This window comes from Streptopelia decaocto (assembly GCF_964273445.1).
Source record: "Streptopelia decaocto genome assembly, chromosome: 7".
Classification (NCBI taxonomy): domain Eukaryota; kingdom Metazoa; phylum Chordata; class Aves; order Columbiformes; family Columbidae; genus Streptopelia; species Streptopelia decaocto.
The window spans coordinates 64,913,597-64,941,526 of NC_138661.1; the positions used below are offsets into that span (position 1 = coordinate 64,913,597).

Below are 27,930 nucleotides of genomic sequence, written 5' to 3' on the forward strand. Positions count from 1 at the left end.
GCTGCGTGCAGTGATGCTGTTGTGTCAGGAAAGCTTATCAGCAACATCAAGTATTTTTCCACTATGCTTTAAGACCAGGCTTTATCAAATGAATCAGCCAAGTCTCTGAAGGAAAATTATCTACATAATTTATGCAGTTGGATGGATTTGCTCCTCCCTGTGTTTATGTAGAAGACAGTGAATTTCTGAGCGAGACGGTGAATGCCTGGTACAAAAAGAGAAAGTCACTCACCTACAACCTGGATTATTTCAGCCAATAAGACTCCATCGGTCACATCTTGCTGTAGATCCTTTATCAATCTCTTGTGACCAGACTTTGCTAGATAGTGATTAGCCCAATCCGTGTAAATCTGTTAGGAGATAAACAAAAAGAAATTGTTGGTTATAACATCAACCTGAATAATGACAGTTCTTTGTTTCTCTCAGTATCCAAGAGGCTGATATAAGATCATTGCATATTTGCTCTTTGAAAGAAGTCAACAACATTAAAATTCAAGGCATTGTGCAGATTGAGTATTCAGTTTACTATAATGTGGCTTTTCCTACTCAGAAATGTGACATCAAAGCTCACAAAAGATGATAATAAACTCCTGAACGTGTTACAGCTTGAATGGATCATCGGGCAGTCAACTTAACATTCTACAGCAGTAACGAGGATGTAGAAGAGATTTCAACTTACACCCAAGTATTTCTTTACATTTTTCTTCTGACATTCTTTATCTGTTATTGAGAATTTTTAAAAATTATTTTCCAAGAACCACTTCTGGTACATATTAGCCATATAGCAATATAATTTTGAGGAAACTCCTTTGTTATATTCCCCAACAAGCCTTTAGAGGTCTTAAAAATCTACCAATTCTAATAAATTCCAGCTCACAGATTAAATAGGCCTATTAAATTGGTTTGAGTCTCTCATACAAACTTCTAATTGTTGGGATTTATTTTAAAACATATTATTTGAGAACTAAGTTAACAAAACAGACAAAACCTCTCTTTCATTTGCATTAAGCACTGCTTTTCTCATGCCAGGTTACCAAAAAGAAGGAAAAGTACTAGACTAGGAATTTATGCTTCTGAATTAAATAACATTTTTTGTTCTTCATATAGGACAAAATTCAAGGGAAGACTTTTTTAATATGATCTGTTTATATTCCAAAGAAGTAAAGTAAAACCAACTAAAAATCAGGATTTTATCTTTCAAATACCCAGACAAATATTAAGGTTCACCCCAACTCTCAAGAATCTCTAGCATATTACAAATACCTTCATCCCAATATCAGTAAGCAGGAGGAGATGCAATGTGCATAACCCTTGCCAATTGTCCACAGTCTCTATAAACCACCATGTACTAGGTTATTATTATTATTATTTTAATTAAAGTATTATGCTGGTGATAATTGTCTCATATGAGCGGGGGAATCACTGATCTGGAAGGAAATGTCCGCACAACTGTATTAACTCCCCAGAAACCCAGTGAATCACCCAGGAACTCCCCAGACCATCGTGTATCAACACAAAGCCTTTAACTTATCAACTAACATGACCAAGCATAGCCATGGCTACTGATTTCAGAAGCATCTTCAGCATCACATAGAAAATGCAAGACTTAAGTCCTTCTCTTTCACAGGAGTCAAAGGCCAACTCCCACGTCTACGGTCAAATATTTGCCACACCGGACAGGGGAACCTGGAAATAATACAAGGACTGTAATTTCACGCTCCCCTTCCACATGCCGATTCAGTGTTAATATGATAAAACGAAGAACAGATATTTTGACTGGAGTTATTTCAGTTATAAAGTCTTCATTCGTGCTTTTTTTAAAACCTGTAATATGCTACTGGTACCAGCAATGAACAAACCACTCAAAATCTAAAACACATGGCTGCATTTTCCAACATTTATCCTCTACTTCCACCTTCAGAGCAAACATCTCAATGAAAAAACATCTCAATGAAATAAACGCTGAGTACATGAGTGATTTTCCTAACACAACAAAAGAAGAAAAGGGAAAACCCCCCACACACACTTTGCACAAACCAAACACTGTGTTCCTCAACTCCTTTTACAAGAAAACATTTTCCATAACAGGAAGATGCTTGTAAAGATCGAATTACTTTAAGGAACTGGAATGGACTTCGCCTGTTTTTCTGCCCCATGGCTCTAGTTTGCTTGTCTCCAAGACACATCAGGAAAGGGGTTGGAAACTACTTCCAAGGTCCACACACCCCTACAGTGATACTGTCATTCAGCTGACAAGCAACTTATCAAACACAATAACTGTATTTTCTCATGGGAAGGCTGTGATTAATGTCCCAGTTTATTGCAGGAGGACTTTCAGCTAATATAAGATTATACTTTGATGCATCATTTCCAGCCTGGATCATTTCCACGATGCAAATCATCACGCAATCCAGCAAATGTTTGGATGAGCTCTGGAGTTTGGAAATCCCAAGAGCAGAGAACGGGCAGAGCAGACCCCTCCTGGCAAAGCCTGAAATTACAGCATCAGCAAGACCTTGAGAGCTGGTTGGGATTGATTTTTGAGTCAAACCACTGTGAGAACGCAGGGCTGGCGTTGCAAACCCAACATTTCAGAGCGGTTTCCTACTGCACTAATCCCTGCTGCACCCAGGAACACCAGACTTTGTATTCATACCCTGCAAATAAACAGAACCGCGTGAAAGAAATTCCTAATTTGCATCACAAATCCTCCTGGTCAAGGAGACAACTTGAAACACCCCCAAAATACCCGCTCTCTGATTCACTGTCTCCAATAACACATAAAGAAAATCCCTCTGTTGGCAAATGCTTCTTGTAAGTCCTACTTGGTGTGTTGAAGTCAAGGTCTGTGTTTGGTATCCAAATTGCACGCAGAGCTTTTGTGCTCATTATAAAATATTCAATTAAATGCATCACTAATGCATACCACTATGGAGAACATATCTGTTCCTGGGGTATTTAAGGGTGTGGAGTAGCTTATTTCATTCAAATAGTTGATTAGGAAAGCCCTTTGCAGGAAAATACAGATAAAATAAATCTGTGCTTCTCTTTTAAAAACTTTATCATAACCCATTATTTTGCAATATGAATAATATGCCTTTTTAAGTGACTCTGAAGCATTCTAATGGCTGGGGTATTACCCAAGCATATCGTAGTAGCTCTTGATGCTCACTGCTCATTTTTATGGCATATATTAAGCTAATTATGGAAACGTTCCAGGATGTTTTCAAAACCTGTTTGTTGCAAGTCTTTGTAATGTACTGCACAAACACGATTCCTAATGTTTCTTTTCCTTTTCCATACAAACGTGTGAAAAAAAATATAAGTGTACAATGGTTGCTATTTCTAGACACACGAAAAATGTTTCAAAGCACATAGTGTTTTCAAATATTCAAAAACAGGCAAATAATTGGGAAAACAATAATAAAAGAACTAGGAAAGCGCTGCTGAGAAACTTTCCATTCATACATGTCTGTCTCTGCACATGAATTTTGAATGTTCCTTGGGCACATTCAGCAAGCAGGTTACAAAGCCACGTGTTTGAATATTCACAGGAAAATAAACTAATCTGTCAATAGCTTAAAAGTACAAAATCTTGCAATGTGAAATATTTGACCCACCACAACCAAAGAGATACCGCTTTATTATTAACATATATATACCGGTATGGGTTTCTAAAACTTGTCAGTGATTTCACACAGTACAAAAATCATTGGAGGCAGCTTCGTTATCTTAGTTAACAAAATCGAGTGAAAAATGTGATTTGGACATTATCACCATAAGCAGGTCTTTGTGCCTGAGACCAGCCAGTTTAATGTTTAACTCGGGTCTAAGTTCTGGCTTTTGTTAAAGGTGGACTCAGCTGCCCAGTAGCTTATTTTTCTCTGTAGTCTACGGTCTTAGGAGTCCAGTTATCTGGGAACAAATTAAAAACAAATGGGATTTCTTTTTCCTTCTCTCTTTCCCTCCCCACTCAATCCATCAGGTTTGAATTAAGTGTTCCAGGTAAAGCCTGATTCTATCAGGATTGAATTAAGGGCATTACAGGTAAATATTGGTTTTGGAAGCATTCAGCATGTTATGAGTCATGGCTAAACCACTATTGCACAAAGTAGCATGGTTTTGAGGAAAAAAAACATCTAAAGCTTTTGAAAGTTGTCTATAAAGAACAGTAAGCGTTCAATCAGCAAGAACACCATATTTTGAAATTCAGCTGGGTTTCTCCCCCCTCCCGTTTCCTTCGCATTACACCTGCTTGTTTAAAGCACGTTTTAGACTAGAGACAGAGGTCTGAAGGGCAGCGAAAAGTCTTACTTTCTAGCTAGGAAACTTGGCACTTTCTTGTCAATTTGAATCTCCAGCACCGTATTGAATATTGAATCAGCAAAAAAAAGTGACTTTTGCGGAACGGGGTTTTTTCTTCGAGACCACGCAACCACCACTGAGGACTTGGGGAGGGCTGGGGAACACAGTGAGCGCCAAACAGCAAAATGCCTAAAGCTTCTGTTTGCTTAAAAGTAATCCAGCCTTTTCAACCTTGGGAAAATCAACCAAAAAGCCAAATAAACTAGAGCTCGCCTAGCTGGCCGTAACAGTCTGAAGCTGGAATCTCAAACTGTGTTGTTCCTTTCTCCAGATCCCATTTTGGAGGCAACAGGCCGGTACCTGGGTGCTCAGAGATGCCGATGGGCAGGTTCTGCTTGATCTGCTGGTGGACAGGGCCAAACACGGTATCTATAGGACTATGTTCCTCTGCTCCCACAGTTGAACCCAGGGAACAGGGTCTGAAAAGACTCAGGAGAGCAATGAATCCATGTGGAGCCTTTAGAGATCATAGAGGAGACCCATCACATCCCTGGAGCTGCAATGTTAAGGTTCTGGGTATTATCATGTACTCCAGAGTCTCCTTTAAACAGAGTTTAGATCCAAATGGGAATGCAAGAACTATGCACTGTTTTTTGCCTCCCCATTAGTATTTTAAAATATGCTCATTATGGAAAGGGTTCACACAAAACTACTCAAAAAAGAATTCCCCTCTTTTATGCAAGTAGAAAATATGCCTGAACTCCTTCCTTACCCCTCATTTCCACAGAAAAATTCTCATTACAATAAATGCCCGAGTATATTTCCAAGCCTTTCTTTCCCTCCCTCACCACCGGTTACTAACTAATCACACTCTGATTGTTTTCTTCCAATAATTATCATGAATCAGGCTCTCGTGGATGTGGCAACAGCTGAAGAGCATCTTTTTGACATCACGTAGTATAATTAGAGCAGAACGAGGCTTTTTTCATCATTTAATAGCAAGGGTTAGTCACACCGACGAACTCCACCAGAACACCCAGTACAATGCAAAGCCTGTGTTGCCGCTGACCACGCTGCCTACTGAAGTTCACGGGGGCAAAAAACCCCCGAAACCTAAAAATAGACACAAATTATTGAAATGATCCTAATGGGAATGCCTGCAGTTGTCACAGTGCTATACGGGGGGAGAAGAGCCCATCAGATACTCACTGCTACCCGACATAACGGGATTTACACATGCGGATCCACGAAATCACGATTTTTGACTGCTAACATTAATTGCAGCCTCATGCCGGTCCATGCTGCACTCCAATATAATGATCTAATTAACAGATATCACGCTGCAAAGCCCGGAGGTAAACAGCTAAAGCCAAAGGCTTGGCTGAACAACTCGGAAGCATCTCTGGCTCCAAGGGAGCACCCTGGTGATAACAGCTATTTTGAGAGCGCATAGAGATGATGGCCCCGACAATAATACGGGTGACGTTTTGCTGAGTTACTGGCAAAAGGACAACTAAGAAGCACATGGTAAAAAGAAAATACTAAAACATCAATTTTAACAGCATTTGTCACAGACCTTTTATCAGAGTTTTCTTATAAATTGTGGCCTTATTTGCCCCCATGCGCTTCCTAAATCCTGCAGGGATCCTGTATCTGTACATCTGTACCAGGACAAAAATCCCAATGAAAGGACTTTCTTAGAACAAGTGAAGCTTCAAGCTGGTATCCAAGACTGGGTTGTTTTCTCAATGTAAGCCCTTGCAAGAAGAAAAAAACCCAAAACGCAGGGCACAAATACCATATAACATACGGTCACATTTCTCCATATTAAATAAAATGTATTAGTGGACTTAGAGGAAAGACCTCTGTCTGCTCATTTTCTTTAAGAACATTGCTTAAGGTATGTAGGGAGTAGAATATGAAGCAAAAATAAAAATACCCTGTCCTCAGGGATGCCCCCGAGTCCCCAGTGATTCCCAGCTCAGAGGGAGAGGTGGACATGGGCAGGCAGGGAACAGTTAAGCCAGGTTGGACACATCAGCCTTAGGCTGGGTCTGTCTCCTTTGAGCTCAGAGACGCTGGTAGCACTTTGGAAGTGAGGATGGAGCCTGGGGACTTGTTTACTCCATCCTACTTGCAAGAAGGGAGGAAACCACCAGAAACTCCAAGTTTGAGGTGGTGATGGGCTGGATTGCAGGTGGACTCCTCCTGAGAGGCAGGTGAGATGGTAAAAGGACCCTCCTGAAAGGAACCCATACGTTTGCGAACCCCTAAAAATAGTTGTCACAATAATTAGCTACTAATTAGTATCTAATATGATACCAGTAAAATGCCACCAATTATCTAAAGTGCTAGAACTTCCCAAGTATCCTCAAGTATTGGCTGTAACAAACTGAGGTCTTAGTTTCCACTCCTCTGTGGAAACAGAGGCAACTATGGTTTTTTACCATTTATTAAGTGGAACTAAAGAAAATTATTTAATCTACTCACATGTGCAAATGTCTGTTGGAACAGCATTAAATTATTAGTCAGCTGGTGGGAGGCATTCCGCTGTATATTACATTTTACTGGACACTTACGTACATTAACTACCCTTTGGAAATTAAACTGAGAAATGGGTAATTTAAACAAAGGCCACTGGGACTATTCATTTCTCTCTCTTTAAAGCCTTATTCTCGATTGGGGAGAGCTATTCTCATGCAGATGACCACCATTCAAAGGCGATGGGCTGACTCACAGCACACACAGCCAAGCATATGTGTACATTTTCACAGCCTGCAAGCCCTTCCAGTAACAGAGCCTTGAACTGCTGCCTCTGAGATTGTGTAAAACAAACCTCTGGTGGATGCTAAACAAGTAATACGCTTTAAATTCCCTACCCAGCGCCTTAGTTACTCTTAACCTACTGAATATTTTACTACAGTTAATATAAAGAGGAGAATAGAGATGTTTTCTTCTTTCTTCCCCCCCACTTGCACAATTTCTGAACCCCATTACTGCCTCTACATTTCATATCAAAGCAACATTTTCCTACAGACCAGCTAGAAGGTGAAACGAGGCCAGTAATTGTAGCGGTATCCGGCACGCTCTGCTCTCAATGCTCCCATTATACACTTTTACCATATACAAATCCCCCTCAAGCTGGAACCACACACCGCGCCAAGCAGGTGGCCACCCTCTCATTCCCCCTTGCAAAACATTTTAAATCCTGAATAGAAATGAGATTACATTCACACCTGCACCATTTCCTTTGCCTATCCAAAAGAGAAATAGAGTTTAGTTTGCTGAGCCGATCAGCAAAGCCCATTCCAAGCCGTACTTGGCCACGGTGAATCAACTGATTTGATCTCACGCCAGCAAAATATAATTGACCTCAGAGAACAAGAGAAGCAAATGTACTAATTTTTTCAGCGTTTTCTAAAAAGTCGCCTACCGCGCGCACCAAGCTGCTTTCAAATATCACAGTTCTCAGACATGAAATAAACCCATTTATACCTACTACCACACACAAATAGCAACAGAAAAGGGCTTATCTGAAAGGTGATACATTCCTACTCCGAAGAGAAACCACAGAAAATCTTAAGAAGCTGCAGAAGAAAGGGGAAGAGGGGAATAAAAACATCACTTCTGAGGCTGAAGTTAGTTCCTGTTCGACAGCCATTATCAAGGAGCCAAGAGCTGCTTACTGTTTTATAATGGTCACAGGAAAATTTACTTCTCCCGCGAGCAGGGATCTGAAAGGCCGTACTACTTATGGGCATATTTAACATGAATATATACTGCTCGAGTCCAGCTTGCTCGTCCTTCTCAAGGGGTCTACAGTTAAATCATGATATATATGCCGGCATGCAAAGCCTGGACGGTTAATTTTAGCTGAAGTCACGCGTGCATGTAGCTCAGATTTCCTACACTGTCGCATTTAAAAACTCCCACCCCTCCTGCAGCGCTTCCCTTACACCCCCACTGCTCTCTTCTCTCACCAATTAACATCTGCAACACAGAGTTGCCATGTTTGACATCAAACAGGATCAATGTATTTTATATACAGCCTGAAAGAACAAAGCTATTTGCAGCATAAAGTTCGGTAGGTCTTTTCTGTCAGATACTGTAGGCACGAGAAGAAAATCACTGAAAATATTGGTTTGGTTGTGGTTTTTTTTGTTTGTTTTTGTTTGTTTGTTTGTTAACAGAATTGGAAGACTTTCTACCCACTATAGGGACGCTCCTGTCCATCTAAATGCTCCCAACGCCTGTGGAAATCTGAAAATCTGAACAGAAACCCAAGATTTTGCATGCTGCCCATGTTTTTGTAACAGGCCAAACAAAAATCCCCAAATATCCTTTTTTTCAAAATTGGAAGGTTCCACAACATTGGTCAAAACTTTGAAGGCTGCATCTGTTACAAATGCAAGCTAAAAAGTATAAGGCTGAATTAGACCTCAAGTGGACACCTGCACAACCTGCCCATTGTCCTGAGCAAGACCTGGAACAAGGGCAGGACCCCAACACATGCAAGTCACCCCAAATCCCATGGTCGGTCTGACCATGTCACTGGCATTCCTTAAAAATATAGAGAATCAGCCCCTGTAAGCTGCTTTGCTTAAATTTTTAATATTAAAAAAATAACGTTGCCAGTGTTGCCAAGGTGAGAAGCAATGACTGCTTCACCTCCCCTCTTGCCAAGTTGAAAGACAGATGTCTGACATTTTCACTGTTTATTTTTCAAAGGCCTCACTTCTGCCAGAGTAAAATCTATACGGGTCTTTTAACTGCCCCACGAAAAGTAAATAATTTGGTCGCCACCGCGGCTCCACACCAGCTCTGCCCTCCAGCAAAGCCCACGCACCGCTGGCCAGGGCGCGCGTTTGTTTTGGGGACGTGGGGGATGAACGGGGCTTTGATGGAGTTTGAAGAGAACATAATAACCTGTGACTATCCAGGACACAGAGTGGCTGCTCCACCTACACAGCACCAAGTGCTGCAGCTCTGATGTGCCCCGGAACGCTTGACTTTGCTATGAGCAACAACTCTGTTCATGCAAAGAGAAGAAACGCATTTCATGAGAAGGGGGGAGGTTTAGAACCACAGAAATATTTTGTTTGGAAGAGACCTTCAAGATCATACAATCCAATCATAAGCTAACTCTGGTACTAAACTGTGTCCCTAAGAGCCTCATCTCTGTGTCTTTTAAATCCCTCCAGGGATGGTGACTCTACCACTTCCCCCGGCAGCCTGTTCCAATATCCAACAACCCTTTCAGTGAAGAAATTTTCCCTAATATCCAATCTAAACCTCCCCTGGCACAACTTGAGGCCATTTCCTCTTGTCCTATCACTTGCTACTTGGGAGAAGAGACCAACACCCTCCATGCTCCAACCTCCTTTCAGGTAGTTGTAAAGAGTGAGAAGCTCTCCCCTCAGCTCCTGTTCTCCAGGTCTCTCAGCCATTCCTCATAAGACTTGTTCTTTAGACCCTTCACCAGCTCTGTTGCCCATATTCCCCCAAAAAACTCTGACAATTGAAGAAGGAAGAGAGAATGCCACAGTCTTAAATAAACCCTTCTGCTATAAGCATCCAATACTCAACGTGGTTAGTTCCCAAAACTCAATGTGATTTTGGCACACGTGGCCTTTGACAGCAAATAAGTCTTCTAAACTTTTCTAATTAAGACAGACTCATTTTCTCTTTTTGGAAAAGGTGTGACAGACTGTTCCAAACAGCTGCTATAACTTCATGGGTATTTTTCACCTGGGGTTACAAATCTGCATGGCTTCAGTATCATCTCCTCTGGGCAGAGCGCCACGGCTGTGTGCGGGATCAGAACTGTCAGTGCTCTATTGTACTCGGAGAAAAAGGCTAAGGAAAAGACTCCAAGAGACAATAACAATCTGCAGAGGGCTGGAAATGAAACCTGACTTGCCATGTAGCATCTGAAGCACAAACTCATTCCTCTATTTCATTTTCCCTTGATTGCTTAGAGGATTAATTCACCAAAACAACGTTCACAGTTGTGAAGCAACTCCAAATGAAAGTTGGTCTCAAAGGCACAGGACTCGAAACCATTTCAACTCCTAGTGACGTGTGAAGACAAAATCCAAATAGTGAGGCCAGAAACATTGCAAAGGCTTTTCTTAATTTTTAACAAAGACAATTTGCTGAGGGAATAAGGGAATTTGTCTTGCCCAAGAGACCAAATCCTAGATCTCTTTTAGCCAAGAAAGACAAGACAGAAATCCCTTTTGAGTCTGCTTGGTGCTTAATTGAAAAAATGGAGTTTTCAAAACCAGGGGCTGGGCAGGTTCAGTCCATACCAACACTGTGAAGTCACCAGCAAACCATCCTCTGCTCCCGTGAGCGGGATGTCCAATGCTACTCAAAAAACCATCAATCATCTGCACTACCCTTACCACTCCATAAAATGTAACTTAGTTCAGTGTCCAAGATTTTTCACAAAAGGCAGAGCTTCTGCAGTTGCCAAAAGCTGGCAAGGGGTAGTGCTCTCCAACACTTGGAAGGACATAAAGCAAGATATAACCGAGCCATGGATGAAAAGTCAGTGCAGCTGATTAGCAAGGCCAACAGCCTATTCATCACTAGATCTGCCAAGCAAGATGAATGCAAAATCTGGAGATGGAAGGAACAAAAGGAGGAGGAAGCAAGACCCAAACTTGGGGAAGCACTTGACGACACGCTCACTTCAAGCACTTACTCAAGTCTCAATTACTTCACACACATTTAGCTCTTCTGAACAGGAAGCCTGACTGAAGGTGGTCGTTAGAGAATCACATATTAATTCTGTTATTTCTAAAGATTCATGGTAAGAGCAAGAGGATGAGAAGGGGACAATTACCTTTCTAAAAAGTTTTTGTATCTTCTACTCATGTTCCTATTTCTGACGCTCTTCTAATGCTCCTCCTGCTCTTGGGCACTGTCAGAAGTGGGACAGTTGGCTAGACAAATCTTGGGTATGACCTACTTTTGAAAGACCTATTTTTATTTTAAGCTGCATTTTTAAGATAGTGAAAAATGCTCTGTGACAGCTGAGCATTAATTTGTGTGGCAAAGACTCAATCCTAAAGACACATGAAAAGATTAAGAATCTCAGAAGGGTTCAGCATCCCAGTTAGAGCCACATTATCACAGGCACTCAACTTCCACTTACCCATCAAAATAAACAACTAAATTTTCAGAAAACTGCAGATACTTTAAAAAAACCCAAAAAAGTGCTAAATTTCCAGCATTAAAAAAAACCTGATCCTCACTTTTGAATACAGAAGAAGGAATATATACATATATATTTGCATTAACACACAGATGAGGGGACACAGCCCACAAAGGTGTCTGGCCCTAAATACTTTGCTAATGAGATCTTGAGATGAAATTCTTGCATTTGAAAATACTAATAACTGTTTATCCATAGGTGGCAGCATTTCCATTTTTGTTATGTCATTGTTATATCATTTATTACGTTGCCACATATCCTATAAATCAGGCTACAGCAAAAAGCTTTCTGCATATCGAGGGATCACCAGGGTTTGGCCATCTTTTTATACAAAAGATTAAGGTGGTCTCCATAAATTTTTCCTGCTACGTCATTACCAAATTATACAAAACAAAAGCAAAAAAACCCTGCTGAATTAATTTCCACAAACATAACAAACCTAACATAATCATTTTGCAGTTGGCCATCTGTTTCACAGATACGAATCTAACTGAATCTTCTACTGACTGATAACTTTCTAAATTAAATTGTCTATGCTGACCCAGCTTAGTTCCTCCTGCTTCCATTTAAAGCGTTCGGAGTGCTCTCTATATAGTGATCTATATGCCCATTATATAGTTAGAAGACAACTGGTAGGGGTTAAAGCCGCACATTCGGCACCAGATCAAACTCAGAAGAGCAATGTCCTCATTGAGGATGCAAACTGAGGGAATACAGGAAAAAATTACTAAGTACATATGTTATAGTGAAAACTCCTGAGATCCCCTTTCTCCACTACAGTCTGTGTCACAAAAAGAGACATTTTCAGTCAAATGTATTTGTGTATTCATGAGGAATTTAAGAAATACCCCTCCTAACAGGAAACTGCTAGTCTGTACATAATTAGAGTTTATGGCTATATAAAAGGACAAGTATTTTTATCCCTAAATGCCATTTATGAATATGTTGCACAAGACCCCAGTCACCAATTCACTGCCTTTGGGGTGAAGAAGGATTCTCTTCTTGATATAAGAGGAAAATTCAGTTTCTTCATTCCCCGCTGACCTTGTGAGTTATTGGGGATGAGATGGGGCCAGACCCATGAACTCATCAGACCCAACTGCGATGGCAAATCCTCTGCTCCTAATTAGGGAGGGTCATTAAAGTGACACCAGCCTACGCGTTCATTGATCCGGCGATTAAAATCAGCGCTGTAGGGTTTTACTACAATTCCTGATATTGAACGCCCACCAAAACCTTCTACAAAAGGAAAAAGAAAAATCCAGTGAAGGGAAATTTATAGCAAGCTGGAGATTAATAATTTAAAATAATATTTCATGGCTGATCAAGAAATGAAAGCATAATTCCCACAAGCGTAGGAGGCTCAGGCACCTCCTTGCACAACTGGTGGCCACTGAAAGGCATTCTGCACCTTCCACTTGTTCTGAAGCTTTATTCAGAAATATATATAGTACAGTCCTTAATGAGTAGTTACGAGGCAGATCCATTGTAGATTTCATCTATTTTCAGCACAAAGGGTTTTAACAAAAAGATATTTAATGGGAATTGCTAAGTCTTCAACAGGACGACCCACCAGGCTAGGACTTGATTATTTTACCTCCTTATCCTCTCTGTTGATACATAACTTTAAAAATGTGGACAGTGTAAATATTGTTATTATTAATACTCTTCTAACAGTTATACAGCAGCAAGGAGCTTCATCAAAAACCCTTCAGACAAGAACGTTCATTTTGATCCATGATATATTCTGGTCAAATTTTCAGCACAGGATGTAGGTGAAAGCACATTTATGTATGAAACTGAGTACGGTTTAAATTAACGTCAGATAAGAATACTGGCTTAGCTGCAGATAAAAATCAGAGCAATTTACTGGTGATCATTTGGGAGGACAGAGCCTGCGGCACAGAAACAAGGCTTATGGACATCAGCAAAATCAGTTTGTTTTTGCCTGGAGCAAGGGTTGGAGGAATGCAGAACAAAGAACGTGCTGCTAGTCCAAAATAAAAAGGTCTAGGCATAGACATATCCTAAAATCTTAATTCCAGAATTAAGCACAAAAGATACCAACTCTAGGTAGTAATTGTTGTATTTTCCTGTTCGAACAAGACTAATATTTATAGCATTACTTTCTCCACTTGCTCCAATTCTTTGGCAACTACAGTTCAATCTACACAATCTTGAAGCTTTAGAAACAAGCCGAAATATATAGATATTTTAGGTTACAGGCCATTTGTTTTCAAAGGCAGGCTAAGTGCATTGTCTAAAACTTGGAACTGTAGCAAATGAATCAAACCACAGGCAGACGGTTGAGTTGTGAATGAAATCTAAAATTACTATTAAACAACGTAAAAGAAAAAGGCAGCTCATTGAGTTTTGTTTTGTTTTTTTTTTTTTTTTTTTAAATAGGGGCAATTCCACTACAGAACTCCCCAGTACTGTCATTTTGGCAGCGTTTCTAACAGCTTCGGCGGTACTTCTGTTGCTGATTTTGTTTGTGCAGTCTCTTAATCACTAGGGTCAAACGGGTGATCCATTTTTTACCTCTACAAATAATTTCTCAGAGGTCTCTTGCAGGTTTTTCTCCTGTTGGATTCCCGAAGAGCAGGACCACCCAGCATTATCCTTTCCCTCCTGATTGTATTTACCGCTATAACACGTCCAGCGGCCTCAGCAAAATGACAAAGGCATTTCAAATATAAACTGGTGACGCCCTGTGAGAATCTGGCTGCTTCAGCTGGGCCATGGACATCGTTTTAAGGACCGCACCGAGGTGAGTGACATTTGTAGGCAAGCGCTAAAGGAGCACATGCTTGTCCCTATCAGATTCTGACACAAAGACCAATAAAGAGAAAAAAAAATCGTACTGAGCTATATCAGAGCTGACAAAGGCAGCAGCTGCTTTGCTGCACAGGGCAGATTTATATTTAGAGTTGAGAAAAACGGATCCTTACAGAAATTAGTTTCAGCTCATCCACTCTGGCCCCAGCACTAAGAGACCCGAAGAGTATAGAAGAAACTGTAAGTAATCAGAACGCAATCTCATTTTTAAAATGGGAGAAGCAACTAAATTCAACAGCATTCTCATTGATTTCTTTTATGTAATGCCTTGAAAAATAGATTGGCCAAACTTCTACATTATAAGGAATATTGAAGCTTCAGGGCATGAGGTCATCATGAAGTGACTACAGCCATGAAAAAACAATCAGTAACTCAAAATGCATCAACATCTTACCAGCTTTAACAAGAATTCAGTTTAAAATGTAAAGCAGCAAATCAAGACAGGTTTTCTGTTAAATGCTCTCAAAATTTCATGAAAATTTCTCCGTCCTTTCAGTTTAGTGCCGGACAACCAGGAGCAGCTGAAGCACAACTTCATGCTCACCAGAGGTTCTAATACTGGGTGAAAGTCTTGTCTTCTGCAGATTGACCAGGAAAATTACCCTTTGCCATTCTGATTGAAAAGGCACAATGAAGAGCTCATTTGCAGTGATTATGTCCATGCCAACCACTAGCCCTGAAGGGCTGTTTTTCTCCACTTAGAGAATATGTTCACGTTTGACTTAATATATTAATATATTAACTTCACATATTCAGGGGAGTCATGCAGAGATGGTTCTGAAGAGCATGCAGAACTAGCAGGAACTTTTCCCAGTGCACACTGTAAAGAATATCGATAAGCTGGTACGGTAGCACCTAGAAAAGATACAGATTGTTTTACTATGGTTCAGAAGTTTCTAGAGGGTTTTTTGAAGGATGGATGGATGCTTTGGCATGTACCATTAAGTCCTCAAACCTCATTTTATTAGTGCAAAAGGCAAAAATTTACTGCTGCTACACCACAGGTGACCTAAGAAATAATTATTGAGTAAGAACTAGCTTTGGCAAAAACTGGTAAGAATTGGGCTTAGTTTAAAATCAAGCCATCTTAGATGTTGAGATCACAGCTGGAAAATTAAAAAACCCAAGTATGTATGTGGTATAAAACATGGTATGGAATAATGCTGATGTTTGGTACCCTAAATCGGATTGAATCCATCACCAACTCATCAGCTCGCAAAGCCAAGCCGTGGCCCACAGGAGAAGTTGTTTGCGCCTGCAGTTTTTTCTGCTGACATTTGCCCAGAGTTTTGCAAACCAACAATGCAGAAAATAAGCTCTTAGCAATACAATTCTGAGTGAAACATTTACAAATGATGTAACTGCATTTAGCACACTTGTTTCTGTATTTCTACATTATCAATTCTTCCTTTTTTAGTATAACTAGTAGCAAATAGCACAGTAAATTATTCTGACTATCTACATGACATCTTGGTAGTGTTTTTAACGTTTGTGTGATCCTTTACATTTTCTCTTTATAAACTACGAGGTGACAATGCTCGGGTAAGGGATGGGGACGGTAAGGGAGGGCTTTGCAAACGCTTCAGGGACACCTGCGTCACGTTGCTGACATTTAATTTTCCAAACTCTCTGCAGATGCTCGTCTCAAAAAGCAAATAACCCAAAGATCAGATTAGCAGACTGATTTTTCCACGGGCACAGCTAAGACCGGCAGACCTCATGAAAGCACTTACCAGCCCCAGGACCGACCTCCACCCCCACGGAAGGATTAAACACAATTAGCATCAGTTGTGTCTAACCAGTAAAGCAGATGTCTAACAAAGTAATAAACCTATAACTTCTACATGAGGTTAAAAATTTCCCTCTCCTTTCCAATATTTAGCAAATGATCCACGGGCCCCCAGAAGTATTGCACTCTGCTTTGTGCTGCCTCCAGACTTTCTTATTCTCTAATTAGTCAATTAATTGGCAATCACTTTTCAGATAGAGAAAAAAAATAAAAGGTTGTTGAGCAAATGTCAGAGAACATTAAATTAACCAGTCAAAGATCAGCAATGAACAGCTGACACCAAATTGAACCCAACACATGGCCCCGTTCACATTGTTGTTAAACACATGTAGCCAATCCTCTGTCCTCTAATCAATCTACCTTTAAAATTACATTAAAGGATCTTTATCTTACAAAACAAAAAAAAATACTTGAAAATGGACAGTAAGGCTAATATTAAGCATCATCATAAAAAATAAGCTATTGCTTTTATGCAGTTTGGATTCAAGGTACTGTTTTACCTCTCAGTACAAACTCAATTTACTGAGCATTTTATTTTCAGCTCAAAGTGACCCGCAGTATATTTCTGTGTACTTCTATTTATGTACAAAATGTCTAATCTTACAGGAAGGCTTCCCAAGCACCCACTCAAGTCTGTATTAAATTTCCTGTCCGCATCATCAGGTCAGGTCGGTTCCCTCAATGAGAAAATGAGTGACATGTACAGTGGTATGGTGCTATCCCCTCATTAATTCCAGTCTTCAAAACATTATAGATTATTCATATACACGTCTAAGAAACAAAGACTGAAGGTACCATCTTAAACAGATCTTCTAATGTTGAAGTGGCCACTGATTTTGGATGGTCCCACCAACACCCACGTCAACATACACGTCCCAAAGAGCCCACACGTTCTCCTGCCCTGCTGTGGACCTCAGTGGAAACAGGACTGAGCCCAGCAACTGATGACTTCAGAGCAGGAAAAATCGAATTCCATGCAATATAAATGCATTAAAGAAAGTAAGAAGCCTAGTGGCTTCCTCTCCTGACAGAAAAGGCCGTTCAGTGCTGTTAATCAGTTAATGACAGGTGATCTGGGGACAAGGAGACGTTGATGTGGTGGCACGGTACCTAATTACATAGACTCATTCTCTCTCAACAAAGGAAAAAGCCAACCCAGCAATATTTTCAATATTTTAAACACAGGTTGTTGACACGACAGAAAAAGAACCATATCTGCATGAGACTAAGGTGCCCAGAATGGCAGGCGTAATTCCTCTTTTTATTCCTTAAAAATAAAGTTTTCAGCCCTGAGTAAATCTCTTCTCTATAGGTCTGTCACCCCTCCCACCCCTTGTCTGTCTTATTTAGATAAGACTTCTTAGACATATTTATACTACACACCTCCAGGGCAAGAGCTGCCACTTCACATTTCAGTAGCACCTCACACAACACGGCTGGGATCTCAGTAAATGAACCCAGGCAATCTCAAGATTTAAATAATGTTTTTCAAAAGGCAAAAAAATTGCCTCCTAAATCCACACTTAGTCATGAAAATAATATGTTTTTACAGAAGACCAGAACAGATTAATTTCCCAGTCATCCCATCCTTAAGAAACCTGGTATCCTATATTGTGGAGCCTCTCCTAATGGAAATTTTCCACTGGAATGTCTTTAATCAAAATCAAAACCCAAATATTTCCACCTTCTAAATTCTAAAACACACATCACAGAGCTCAGGAGAACAAGGTAACACTCTACCAAAACCAAGCCAAAATGTAGGTAAGTCTTAGAAAATACTGTTCTTTCCATATACCTTGTATTTAATCTAGTGGTAGTCTAATTCTGAGCTCAAATTATTTATGTGCATTTTGGTTGGTTTAAAAACAAACCAAACAAATAAAAATAACCACCAACAACAAACAAACAAAAAACTCCACAAAAAATACTTCTGAAAAAGGAAACAGCCCATAGAAAGGGTTTAACAAATCTCTCAGTGGCTGCCAGGTGAAGCATAGAGCAAAAAACCAATTTGCTTTATAATGCCCAACTATTTCACAGGTGAGTGTTGTGCAAATTGCAATGTAGCCATGATGGTATAAAACGCTAGAACAATAATATGCACCCAACTAATTGAAATGGGATACTCAGGAATGCTCTTGAAGGTCTCCAGTACTTCCTTTAAAAAGGTATTGAGAAAAAAAGATACACAACTACTTAGTTCAGAAGCCTCTTTGAAGTACAATGCCCTTCCGCACCAAAACCATCTTTCCTCCTTCACCTTCGCAGTAATTACCCTCAAGAAATATTTAACCGACGTTATGCAAGGTCATTTTCCTTAGACAACAAGATTAGGATCATTATAATAAAATCTAGTAACTGTCCAGATAATCTATAAGGGATTTATGTTTGTCAAACAAAACATAAATGTGTACATTTCAAAATGAAAAGGCAGATCCATTATGACAATAAACAAGCATATCGGAAGGGAATGGTGAATATTTGAAGTCTTTTCAGACAGAAAAGGCAGCACAGAAAACATCAGAGCAGTCCTGGCCTCACCATAATGACCCTAATCATGAACTATCTGATAATAAAAAGTGCAAGTAGTGGTTGGTTGAGAAACTGAATAGTTACAAACATGTAACATTTTAACGAAAATTAATCATATTAAAGACCTTGCACAATATTCTGATAAGATTTCAGCTGAAAAATCTCATATGGTTCTTAACACCTGTGTTGAAGGAGGAGGAATTCGGACTAGAAATGGTACAGAAAAGGACTTGGGCAATTAAGAAACTGTCTTGCAAAAGGAAACTCTAGAATTTGTTTTATTTAAACTTCACAGAGTAAGATGTTCTTTGTCTAGGAACAGAACTGCTAACAGACATGTTGGCAAAACCCCCCAAAATGGGTATGAACAAGCTATGGGTATCTCAAAGGAGATGAGTGTGGAGGAAAATTTTGGGGCAGCCTTCCATGAAGACTAAGAGAATATAAGCTTATCCATTTTAAGACTTAATATCCATGAACATGACATGGTTATGGTAAGCAGTACATTGTAATAGTAAAATCTGACATTGACTAAAAAAACATCCCTCCATCTCACATGCTATTAAATACTCACCATCTGCAAGCATCCCTCTGTACCCTACAATAGTTAGCACAAAACCATGAACCATAAATGAAATAATAAGATTTTTAGTAAAGTGAGTATAATTTTTAATCTTCCCTCAGTGTCTTGTGATGGAAAAAAGTAAATAAAAGTACATTTTTTTAATGGTATGTCCCAGTACACACACACATGTTCCTGTTACTGAATCCAGAGCTCCTGGAGTTAAATAGGAAAGTACCTGCAGCCAGCAATTGTACCAACTATATGATACATCTGCTGTCATAAATTGATCAAAGTCTCTCCTAAAAGGCATGTTGATGTTGACCTCTTGGAAAGAGCCTGATTAGAAAGACTCTGCTGTATTTTGGTGTCTTCACACTGAACACTCCTACGCCCACATTATCCTTGTTTTCCTGGTTATGAGCGTCAAGGAAACAGATTTTTCTTCCTCTTGGACAAGCCAACAACTCTTGTTCCTTTTGAACTGATCTTTCATACGTGATACCACAACTGTGTGTAATATTCCGTACAAGGCTTCTCCTGCCTCCTGGTAGTTTCACTGCATTCACACTTACCTCCCCGCGTACCTCTTAGGAACAAATTCACCTTTTCCACAGCATCATGATGCTGCAAGTTCACAGTTGTGTTGTCTTCTCCTGACCAACCCTCCTTGGGAAAAAGATCTGTGTGTCCTTTTAACACACTATGCTGAGCAGGCTTCTGCATCAAAATAACATTTCTTCAACTGTGAGTAAACAAAATAGTGGGAAATATATGACCATATGCAATAGAAATATCCTAACCTGTGAAACACAGAACTGCACTTCGCTGTTTAGAGTAGAGTGTGAGCGACTAAGGTTTCAATCTAGACATCTATCAACTGGCAGAGATTCCAAACTTTTCAGCTTGGAAAAGCTCTGTGATCCGATTGCAACATCAAGTCAATTATCAGCTGCAAGATAATGCTACGACTATTCAAATAAACTGCTTATAAGTCACTAATATAAACGGCAAAAGCTTAGGGAACCACAGCGACTCTCCATTACTTAATGAAACGTACAGCTAAGTCAGCTAGTAAAAATAGGTCTATCAGCCCATAACTTTTCAAACGTCTTATCAGCCCAGTCAATTCTTCTGTTGCAGTTTTTAAGTTAAGCACTTGAAAATCTCTTCCTGAATGAAGTGTTTCTTCCAAATAAGTATGTTTTCGTTGCTATGTGCTACACATTAGCCCAGAAGGCACATTGAGATAAGAGCATTAAAGCGAAATATTTAATAGAAGGGGATGCCACGTGTAAACCAGGACAGAAATTTTATACACAGTGGATAAATCTTTTAACACTCTCTTCACGGGAGAAATTCTGAATTAACTCACAATTTTACAATTATTTTATACCTAGTGGTTTTTAATCTAGTGTTTTACCCAACTTATGGCCCATTAACTTCTGCAAAACTCAAGTTCTGGTCTAGTTGGCACCATTGACCTCCTGGCACACATTTGGGATGGTGCTGAGCGACACTGCATGAGCAGAAGACATCATTTGCAAATAGTCCTATGTATAAAGTGCTTATGCAAAGACATGCACATTTCTTTTGTCTCATGTTATTGAATATGTTAAAATCTAAGCAGAAATTAATTACAGGGAGAGAAAACTAAAACCAGAATTATATCTGCTTACTGAAGTTTTATAAACTGAAAACAGCAATAATAGAGGTGGAAAGTGACAGCCAAGCAGCCTCTGCTCAGTCTTCTCCAGCTCTCTGTATCCCATAAGCCTCATCCCAACTAAGACAAAAGCTACTCCCTTCCTAAAAAAAAGTTACAAACTACATTAAATAAAATCCTAACAAGCTCAAACGTTTGTTAATCTAAAAACTGTTTTTGAAACACTGTTATTTATGGTACATTTCACAATAAAATACTGGCTCCTGCTGACACTAAGGTGGCTCTTCAACCAAGTTTATTTTATTCCATTTCAAGAAATAAAACTTGTAATATAGGCTTATTGTGGAGTCATTTATTATACCATGTCAAACCCAGAATATTTCTTTACTTAGGAGACACATGCACCATCTTCATTCATTAGTTGCTCATACGCTCAAGAAAACCTTTCCAGGGTGTATTTTGGTTTGTATTTGGGGTTGGGGTTATCTACTGCCAGTTATATCCAGATAGGTTAGTTATCATGTTTCTACTGATAAAATAGTAGGGAAAATCTTGTAAAAGGTGGAAACCTCCTCAGATTTCACAGCCCCATACACATGCTACAAGGCTGGGGCTGCTCAAAACCAGGACAATTTAAACCTTACATAAAGAAAAAGCATCACATGCCTTTTACCTCAACCTTCAATCATCACAAAAACAATGTATCACCCTTTGCAAATTCTCCAAGCCATAAAACTGTGAGTGGGAAAGATCCTTGTATTGATTACGTGTTTGCATAAGGTGTGTATCTGACTCATATCGGTTAAACAACAACAACAAGAAGAGAGGAAGGTCTTACACTATATGTTGAAAATTTGTTCTGCTACTCTCAAATGCAAAACAGAAAGAAAATCAGAATTAAGCAGTTATTTTTCTCCCAAGAATTGGCGGTACTTCAGAAAGCGGGCACTGCCTATTCACCAAAAGGCACCTTAGTTACTGGCTGTCCATTCCTCTGAATAACACCAATATGCTCCAGAAACAGGCAAGAAAAGCCCACCAGAGTTGCTCAGGAGATATATCCAGCAATAAAAGCAACCTTGTATTATGCAGATGACAAAGAGATTTGTGCAAACATTTTGTCAAGGTCTTTCCTACTCTCCCAAACAGATGATTAACAAAAATGAAGATTTCCAAAGTTTTCCAGAATGAAAGTCTGGAACATTTCAGGAGCTAGATGCCAGTTCTTGCTCGGTTGCAAGCGATGCAAACAAGCAAGGAAAACTGTAATTCTGGGTAGATTTAGGGAAAAAAAATCTCCCAGTGGAAGTGCTGAAACACTGGGATAGGAGCCATGCGTTTTTGGAGCTTGGCAAAATCAATTGGCCCATAACAACCTGATATTTCTTTGAAGCGAGCTCTACTTTGAGCAAGGGGTTGGCCCAGCCCACCAGAGGTCCCTTCCAACCTGAGTTATTTTGTGATTCTATTTACAGAAGTAGCTGGAATAGTTGTTAGTTACTCTTAAGGGCTCCGTAGGAATCAGTCAGTCAACTCCAGATCTTGGTTACACTTCTTTTCCTTAACAAAACTGCAATTTGCTTTGTGTGTCTGTCTATCAAAAGACATCATCAACGTGTTCCTCAAGCTAAATTAAGAGATAAAATGTCCAAAATGAAATTATTGCATCATCTTTACAGCCATTTACATATAGCCTTACGTCTGGTTGGTTTACCCTCAACACAATAGTATACAATCCAATATAGCAATGGTTTTCAAATATTTCTGAAACAAGTCATTTCCAAATGTTTAAAATAATACCTTCAGGTGTTAAAAAGTTATAAGTACCCAAGAGAAGAGCAGTGAAGTGGTGGAAAGTCTAACACAAGCAACAACAACCAAACCATCAACTCTCAAGAAAAGTGCACTAAACGAACAGCATCGCTTTAGAGATAAAACAACCCCCCAAAAATAAAAAGGGTCAAAGGCTGAAGGCAGTAGCTCAAAGGGCTTTTCCAGAAGTCACCCATCTCTTCACTCCCTAGTTTTTATGCTGTTGTATTTAGAATCTATTTCTACATTCACAGAAGTAGCAAGTGCAGTTTTTCAATAACCTGATCAGAGTTGGACCTGTAGTGGGCTTGCTAACCCTCTACAACTGCCTTCCCCGAGTAGTTTATGCTAAGTCCCCTTGGCTGCAAGTAATGAAGATGTGCTTTGAACATCAGAATCACCCTGACATCCTTTTCATAAAGCAAACACACAAATAAAATGGGTGCTAATTGGATTATAAAGCAGGATGTGATAGAAATAAGGCTACCACTCACCAAAATAATTCGAGGGCAATATTTTGGAAGAGGAGCTACCACAAACTAAGTTTCAAGCAGGGTTAGACACCTATTTTCGCATTGTGCTGTTCCAGCAACATCCCAGTTTTTACAAACTTCACTAAGTCTTGCAGGATCTGATATCTGGGGACTCTGTGATAACAGCAGGCAAAGCTATTTACGCCATGCCGCCTAAAAAGATCTATATTACAAGTGGAAAAAACTTAATCTTCTGCAGTCTGAATCTTTCAACCACACAATGATTCTCACCATCACCACCCAAAACTCTCAACACTATATATGTGGTTATTTTTGGTATACCGTAACCAGCTGACTCTAAGCAAATGCTTATCAGCAAATGCTTATCAGCATCTTCTGAAGAAACAGGGACAACTGTAAGAAAGAGCATATTCACTAAATCGATGCCGTGTAAAACTTCATGGCCATAGAAAGAACAGTACAGCTTCACTGATTGTTATGAAAGGCAAATTTTCATTTGCAGCTAAATACCACGACAAACAGCTGCGGACGTCTCATTCCATCTTATTTCCTACAAGACTTGGTTATTTATTTGCTGTTTTATTTATTTTAAAGTTGTTATTCTGGTCTTCGGTTCCTCTTCTTAGTTGTTGCCAATTAAAATTTTTTCCTTTTGTATTTTCAGATGCCTGAGACATTTTCATTGGGCATTGTCTGTTCTATTTATTCCGATGCTTAGCTGAGGATTCCATTTAAAAAATACCATAAAGCTGACTTTCTTTGATCCACTTTATCACTACAGACCAGTCAAGGCCTATGGAGGAGCTCTGCACAAAGCTCAGCTCATCTGAGACCCTTAGGCTGAGCCTTGCCAGACCCCCTGAGACCAAGGAGCACCCACAGCCCTCCCCGCAATCTCCGCAATTCTCTAATTACAGGGGACAATAAATGTCCACTGGTTAACAGGGAGTAAGGCACCCAGTTCAGGTTTTTATACTTTTCTCCTCCTGGTAAATCCAGCACTTTTCCAGCAGTCTGAGTATTACTTGGTCAGATTTTGTTGTGCCTTGAACACTTAGCAGCTATTTAATTTCTCAGCTCACATCTCCTTTGCTCTGCTCTATTCAGTGCTTGGGTTCTCACAGGTGCTCATTCTGTTTGCAAAGTCCATTCACAGGGTGGCTGAAAAGCCAATGGATATGCAAAGACTTTTTAATACACCTGTGTACACAGCTCTTCCCGCTTCCCAAAGAGATCTTTGCATGTGAAAAGGGAGGGAGGGCTCACTCCAACCTCCCTTTCCAACCAAGCTTGGGCGACCCCCACACAAAGCCGCACATTTTCCCTGCCAGCTCACAAATTCATTATTCCAGTGCCTACTCATGCATGAAATATCCGAAACTATCTGATCCCACGTGAAGAGCTGCTTTTCTATCTAGAACAGAATGCTTAAATAAAACATGTTTATCTCCTCTTTCCCGGCAAGGAAAATAAGCAGAGATTGTTAAATTACTGGGCACACTATAAATTTTCTATGATCGCAGAGCCTGATACAAAGAGGTGCCAGGTACCTTTGACTCCCACATGGATTTCAAGAAAGTTTTCACATACAAAAGCTAAAGGATTAGACCTGTAGCAAATCCTTGGGTTTGATTACAAACTCCTCAGCAAAATAAACCTTTCATATAGAAACTTCAGAGAAATGTAATTTTCTTTGTTTACATAATCTGCCAGCGAGACAGAGAAAAGGAATTTAAAGCTATCTCAGCCATTGCCTCGATACTTTGTTAACATCAAATAGCTTTAAAAAGAAAGCTGTTCATAGGGAGTCTCTCTCTAAGTTTTGAGCAGAGTTTAAATCTTGGTATGGACAGTAATTCAAACAGACAGGCAGGTACATGGGTTTCCTGATCTCATTTATGCTGGAGGAATGAAGCTGCCACACACTTTCTACTTACAGGGAACAGAGGGGTTTTTACTTTCCTGGGAAGGGGAAAAAATAAAGGGGGGGGAGGGAAGAATTTAAAAACATACTGTTTAGCAAATAAAAACCCAAAATGCTCCCAGCTGACAAAATTATTCTAACAAGACTGAGAGAAAACTGTTTCCAAGAAGAAAAAGGCACAATAGATAAAGGAAGGAGAGCTATATGCATAATCTTTGTTTCTATTCTTACTTTTAAATGAGCTTAACTCCAGCGATGAAACAACATGCGAAACAACCTAAAGCAGTCCAAAAGATGAACTAATGAGTAACAGACCCGGCTGCAACTCTATTGCACAACAGCATTCCAGCTGGGGAGAACATCGCTTCAGCATCAGCCTTTCCATATTTCACCATCTCTCAGCTATTTATTTACCACACCTGGACAAAAGCTCCCGTTTGCTACTGGAAGGAAAAAACCCAAAGTGCCGTACGAACGCGCTGTTTTTAGATAGGGTTTTTTTGAAGGGGTTTTTGTTGTGAAGTCCTTACCAGCTTCATGGCGCTGTTGTTCTGCTCCCACCGCCACAGCATCACGCTCATGGTCCCCAGCGAGCACCTGCGGCCGGGCGGCGGCTGCACCTCGGCTGTCACCTGCCCGCTGGCCGCTCATCCTCATCTCATCTCCTCCGGTCCCATCGGCTGAGATACATCGTCCGTGGGGAAGAGGAAGGCCGGGAAGGTCACGGAACGACCGTCTGTCTCATCCCGAGCCCCAGAGCCGGGCGGGCTCTGCTCCCTCCCACGGCCGCGCCGGGAGGACGATGCTTTAACCCCTTCGAGGAGGAGGGTCCAGCTCCGGCTGGACCACGCAACAAAACATACACTTGCTTTGTTTCGTTTCGTTTATTACTTTTTAAAGTTGCGGGATAGGGACGTAGTGAAGCACTGAAGGTGAAAGAGAATACTTTGCAAAAATAAACCCCTACAAAATAGAAATGAAGAGAGTTCCAAGCCAGCCGTGGTTTAGAAAGATGCCTGAGGGTACTGGGCACGTTTTAGAGCAAAGCAATAAATTACAGGGGATTTCCTCCTGAATTTGACAACCTAGGAGCTCAGCTTCTAAACGTGGCTTGTTTTACCTGCGTTTAGTGCGCTCTAGGCTGCTTCCACTTAAACTTTCATTTGTACTTAAGTCTGCTGGATGGGAAAGGAATAGCCTTTCCCTCAGTAAAAGGGAAAGAGGAAAACAGAATAATACACGTTGTTTCAAAAAGACGGACCCAATCTGAAGTCACTGTATCTTTAAAACTGGGTCCATCTTTTTGAAACAACCTGTATAACACCTCAAAAAATGCTTCACTGTGTGGATCATCATAGATCAGCTTCAGGAATATAAGCTTTGCATCTCAAGAGATTAGTAAGAGTAGTTATGATATCCAGAATGACTGTATTCAATGGCAAGAAATACCACAGTTGGCTAGATTTTCTGTATTTAAGATACACAGCTATTAAAGATCTATGTAAATGCCAGACTATTCCACAGCTTCACTCTTGCATCCTTCTGAAATCTCTTGCCTGTTCCCTTGAAGTGTCTGATGTCAGGGTTGAGACGGACAAACAGTCTTACCCCGTGTAGCCGTCCAGACAAGATACTCAACTGTGGGAAGATTCAGGTCAGATCTTGCACAAGCTCCTATGAAATCACCAGTGGGAAAGGAGCTTCACACCACGCACTTGGCTGTTGCTCCTCACCCTTTTCTGCTCTGGAGAAGGTTCTATATGCGACAGAGGGACCTGGGGGGACAGGAGACCACAGGAGCTCCTGTCACAGGTACATCCCTATCCAGAGCACCCCAAGCCTGGGTTTTTGGGATGGTTTCTTTGGTGGCTTTGGTTTTGCCAAGCCACAAGTAAATTATAAGGAACTATGGGAAAATAATAACATGTTTGAAGCAGTTCCCCAGGCTGCCCCTTTTCCCATCCTCTCCTCAAATACAAATTGTGAGTCAGGCAAAGAAAACTGCGGGCTCCATAGGGAGGAGGCAAGAAACGATTGCACACATAACCCAGGGCTAAAGGATCCGGAGCCCATGAGCAGCTTCTGATAGTCTGCTGTCATTTTCTAAGCGTTTGAATATTCCTGTGAAGATATATGGTCCTTATACTATAGTATTATAGTATACTACAGTCCTTATACTGGCTGCTGCTTAGCTGAAGCCCTTGAGTCTCTTTTTTGGGATGCGGTTTACACCTGCAAAACTTGAATTCGTGATCCTGTACTTCTGAAGGCGCAGTCTTCTGGGGCCAAAAGAAGTAACTATACCCAATTTGTTCTCAGCGTGCAGCTAAGACATTAAAGAAAGCAAAATAATAAAAAGGAAGGGGGGGACACCAAGTTGTACCCAAACCAATCACTTTCTTAGCTAAAATTGCCACTATTGCATGATTTTACTGGCTAGGTTGTTTCATGTACCCATTAGTATCTTGCTGAAGAATAACACAAGAAATTAGTAAATAAGCTTTTGAAATTCTGCATATATGCATTTCTATAAGAAAAAAAAAAGGTATGCATCTCTGTATTGAAGTCTTTTATTTAACAGTTATATTTCTATGACTTGGATTTCATTCCGTAAGTCTGTAATTGTTATCCTGTTCTGATTATTTTTAAGTGATAAGAAAGAAGGAATAATTACAGAAACAAAGAGTAGTAACATTCCTTCAATGTAAAAAGAATTTCCCCACCAATACTGGTAGCCTGAACACACAGAAAAAGAGCTGCATGTTGAAAGCGTTTAAGACTTTATA

At 40.2% G+C, this 27,930-nt stretch overlaps 1 protein-coding gene across 9 annotated transcripts in view; it reads right to left on the reverse strand.

Moving 5' to 3' along the window:
• NAV2 (neuron navigator 2) overlaps nucleotides 1–27,930 on the reverse strand; it is a 210,849-nt gene that overhangs the window by 155,378 nt on the left and 27,541 nt on the right. For 8 of the 9 annotated variants that reach the window (XM_082058912.1, XM_082058913.1, XM_082058911.1 and 5 more), the window contains exon 2: nucleotides 233–350. In XM_082058912.1, coding sequence (XP_081915038.1) covers nucleotides 233–350 — 118 coding nt within the window. Of the gene's footprint in view, nucleotides 1–232; nucleotides 351–7,991; nucleotides 8,098–27,930 lie in introns of those variants that run through there. The other variant, XM_082058916.1, reaches the window with a different exon arrangement.